The 3,973-nt window shown below is 32.0% G+C and overlaps 1 protein-coding gene across 1 annotated transcript; it reads right to left on the bottom strand.

The window, feature by feature from the left end:
- Positions 1–1,008: 1,008 nt before the first annotated feature.
- On the bottom strand, positions 1,009–3,215 carry LOC110036350 (sterol 3-beta-glucosyltransferase UGT80B1-like; the record flags this gene model as incomplete). Its single annotated transcript, XM_020740772.1, has 3 exons — positions 1,009–1,494; positions 2,043–2,192; positions 3,168–3,215. Coding segments are annotated over 3 exons (408 nt in total), but the record flags the coding sequence as incomplete, so codon positions are not given.
- Between the last annotated feature and the right edge of the window lie 758 nt (positions 3,216–3,973).

Consider the following 3,973-nt stretch of genomic DNA (forward strand, 5'->3'; position numbering starts at 1 on the left):
CAAATTAGTATTATATAGAACAATTCATGCTAAATTAATCTCTAGGCTTTCAAACACAGTTTGTCATAACTAGAGCTATCAAAAAAACTCGTTGTTCGCGGACAGTTCGTGTTCAGTTCGCCAATGAGTTCGTGTTCGATTCGTTCGATAAGTAAATGAGACGAACGCAAACATTTTTTTTTTTTGATAAGTTAAACGAATCAAACACAAACAGTGATGCATTCGTTCGTGTTCAAATCATTATTGTTCGAAATATAAAATAATTTAAAATAATAATATATAAAAAAATTATGATATTTTAAAAAATTAAATTTTATAAATTATAATATATAATAATTTAATAATAATAATATATTAATATACTATATTAATAATATACTAATATAGATATTATATATTTATATAATATAAATTACATAATTAATATAATATATTATTAATATATATTACTATTAGGAATGTCAAACTAGCTCTTCGTTCGCAAACAGCTCGTGTTAACTGATTCGTTAAGAAACGAACACGAAAAGTGACTTCACCAAACAATTTCGAACACGACCTTATTTCAAACAAATTACATTTCAAACGAACCGAACACGAACCACCACAAGCTCTGCTCGCTCGTGTTCGGTTCGTTTACACCCCTAGTCATAACATATTGACAAATTTTTTTTCTCAAACTTAATTAAAAATTAAGCTTGATGAGAAATCCATGTCACATACAGGCAATATACATGGCAGCAGGAAAACAGTTCAAACATTCTAAACAGGAGAAACAAAATGGGGGGATTTAAATACATACCACCAAACTCTTACATGCTTACATATATAACAACAAAAATTTTAATTTATATGACTCCTGGTGTCTGAATGACATCCAAACAAATGCATGAAAATACAAAAAGATTCACATGTAAAACACCTATAAATCTCTGTAATATTAGCAAAACAGTCAAAACCATCAGATCACAGCAGCCGGAAGTAGCACAGACAAGTGTAGAGAAAGATATGGGGGTGCGAATTATTGCTACAATATTGATAAGGAATCAATGATGAAAAGATGAATAAAAGAAAGTTAGAAATTTACAGACGCATCACACAGTTTTTGGGTATTTACATATCTCAGGCCTAATCTTTCATGTTAACACCATTTCATACACAATGTATGAAAATATGAAAGTTTAGGTTAGGTGGGAGAGATGTAAATGCATAAAAATTGTGTGGAACGTGTGTAAATTTTCCTAAAATTAAATTAATATTTATTTACACTGACTGCAACAAATATGACTATAACAAAGCGGATGGAAGACAACACCATTTCTCTATTACAGTGAGAAGCCATTGGAAGGGGCGTGGAAGCTGGTCGGAGGTAGGAGGTGAAGGAATTATGGGTAGGGGTAGTTTGGTGGGAAGATGTTTATGGAAAGCGTTCACCGCTCCTTCCACACCATCTTCATTCTCTATCTGCTTGCCCAACTCCATTGCTCGTAGCTTCACCTATACAAATATATTAAAAATAAGAGAGGTAAAACTTAGGTTCGTCTTGCATTATTCGGTCAAAATCTAGAAAACAGATTGAACCAAAGACGTTTGGTTGATTCGGTTTGGTTTCAAAAATGGATTTTGGGTTTTCGGTTTATAAAACTTAATATTCGGTTTTTTGATACGGTTCAATTATGCTTTTAATTTAAACAAATAAACCGAAAAACCAAAGAGGAATAGAGGATTCATGCAATATATGCAATTTTTTATGTTTGTTCGTAACCAAGATTTGACTAGCAATTAGATTTCGGTTTGGTCATGACTAAAAAATGTTTAAATCAAATTTAAATTTCGATTCGGCTGGTTCGGTCTTACCAAAATTTTGATTAGTTTAGGGTTTTCAGATTTTGGATTTCGGTTGTAATTGGATTGACCAATTTCAAAATGGATCAATCCAAATCGACTAAATACTGACCCGTATAACGTAAGAAAACGCAACAAAGGCAGATATAGAATGATGCTATGTGCACCAAAATTTCAGAGTGTAGAGTCGAGATAATAACCTCTGGTTCAAGCATAAATCTTATGGCATTAGAGAGACGTTCAACATTGAGCTCTGATATGGGAATAGGTGGTGGTCCAACTCCTTTTGAAACTATCCTTTCACCCCAGAAGAATTGGTCTCCAAAGAAGGGCACGACGGTGGTGGGACACTGCAAATTATAGATGAGAATTTAGTAATCAAATTTTATAGGAAGATTTACATACATATACCATATGTCTAACACCTAAACTTATATTTTACATATGTGCCACTGTACCTTTGCATGAAAGGTGTATTTCATTTTTTAAAGTTAAAATAGTGGCATTTTTTATGTGATTTAAAAGATTTCGGTGGTATAAATGTAAAATGTAAAATTTCAGTGTTAGATGTGTAAATACATAGGAATTTGCTGGTATGTAAGTAAATGCTCCAAAAGTTTAGGATCAAATTGGTCCCTACTTTTTTTTTTAAGTATGTCCATTTCAGTCCCAAAATTTTACATCATCCAATTTTGTTCTCTAAACTCAATAAATATAAACAATTCAGTCCCATGTCAACTTTGCCATTCTCTAAAATGGAATTTGATGGGAGTCTTTTATGAGGACACTTGTTCTTAAGGTTAGTCCCATTTAATTGACCTAAAGTATTGAGTAGTGAGATTAATCTTAAGAAATCCAAAATGCCCTCTTAGAAAACTTCTCTCCACCAAGTCCTCACCAAAGAAAAGACAAAATTGACTATATGTCAAAATAGATTCATATTTGATGAGTTGAGATAAAAAATTCAACACCTAGGAAATTCTAAGATTAAAATTGATGACCTAAAAAGTTTTAGAAACATTTTGGTCATCTACTTTAAATGCAAAAAGTAATTCTTCATGCTTAGTAATGAAAAAATATTAGCTCAGGAGTATTGATGCATCAGTACTCCAATAGTGGGGTGTCACGTATGCAATGGTCCCACCGTGGCGCCACGTGGCACCCCACCTCAGGAGACATTGGAGTAATGATGCATCAGTACTCCTGAGGTAATATTTTTTCCGTGGTAACATCTTGCTCTAGATTTTAGAATGACGCTTTTGAATTTTCAATTTGACCAATACCATGCTAATAAAAGCACATAAATATATCGGAAAGAAGATTACCCCAGCTCTTAGTCCTGCAGCTGTTGTACCAGCCCCACCATGGTGAACCTAAACAAATTTTCAAACATTATATTAATCAAAAAGTATGGCAAAGTACCAGTTAAAAGCTTCTTCTAGAATACTTTTACAAGCAGGTAAGATTTGAAAAAGAAGTAAAAAGAAAAAATAAAGAACAAATTAGATTTGAACAAACAATTTGCTATATTTTTTAAAGAAGATTAAATACAAGATTATTCCACAGGGATGGATATGCATATTATTTACTAATAGAAGACTGCATTGCATCATCTCATTTATAATTCAGCTTCCAAATATGCCAGCAACAATCAAAGCTAGCATCACCAAAAAAATAAGTGACAACAGATCCTCAAGTTATTAAAACTTATCCCTTTAATTGGCCAAAATGAACTATTACTTCATAAATATCTTATTTTTCATGCAAATTTGAGGTTTAGTAGAAGGCATCTATCATACAAATTCCATATATCATTTCAATTCACCGTTACTTCAAATACTCCAGTTTTTCATACCAAGCATAAAAAATTTAACGGAGCATGTGTAAATTCTGTGTCATTTGAGTTGTACATTTTGAAAAGTTACACTGAGGTGTATAGAATTATGAGAGCTAAGGGAGCTAAAGAAGTAGATTAAGCTCTTCACTAAAATTCTTATCACAATGATTAATGCCAAATGATTGGATAAGAAATATATAGATGTAGTCTCTAAGAAAAGAGAAGCTGCTCACAACTGCAATAATTAAAGCAGAATCAAACAATAAAAAATAAATCTCTTGAAGTTTTATACCA

This window comes from Phalaenopsis equestris, unplaced genomic scaffold, assembly GCF_001263595.1.
Source record: "Phalaenopsis equestris unplaced genomic scaffold, ASM126359v1 Scaffold205421, whole genome shotgun sequence".
Taxonomy (NCBI): domain Eukaryota; kingdom Viridiplantae; phylum Streptophyta; class Magnoliopsida; order Asparagales; family Orchidaceae; genus Phalaenopsis; species Phalaenopsis equestris.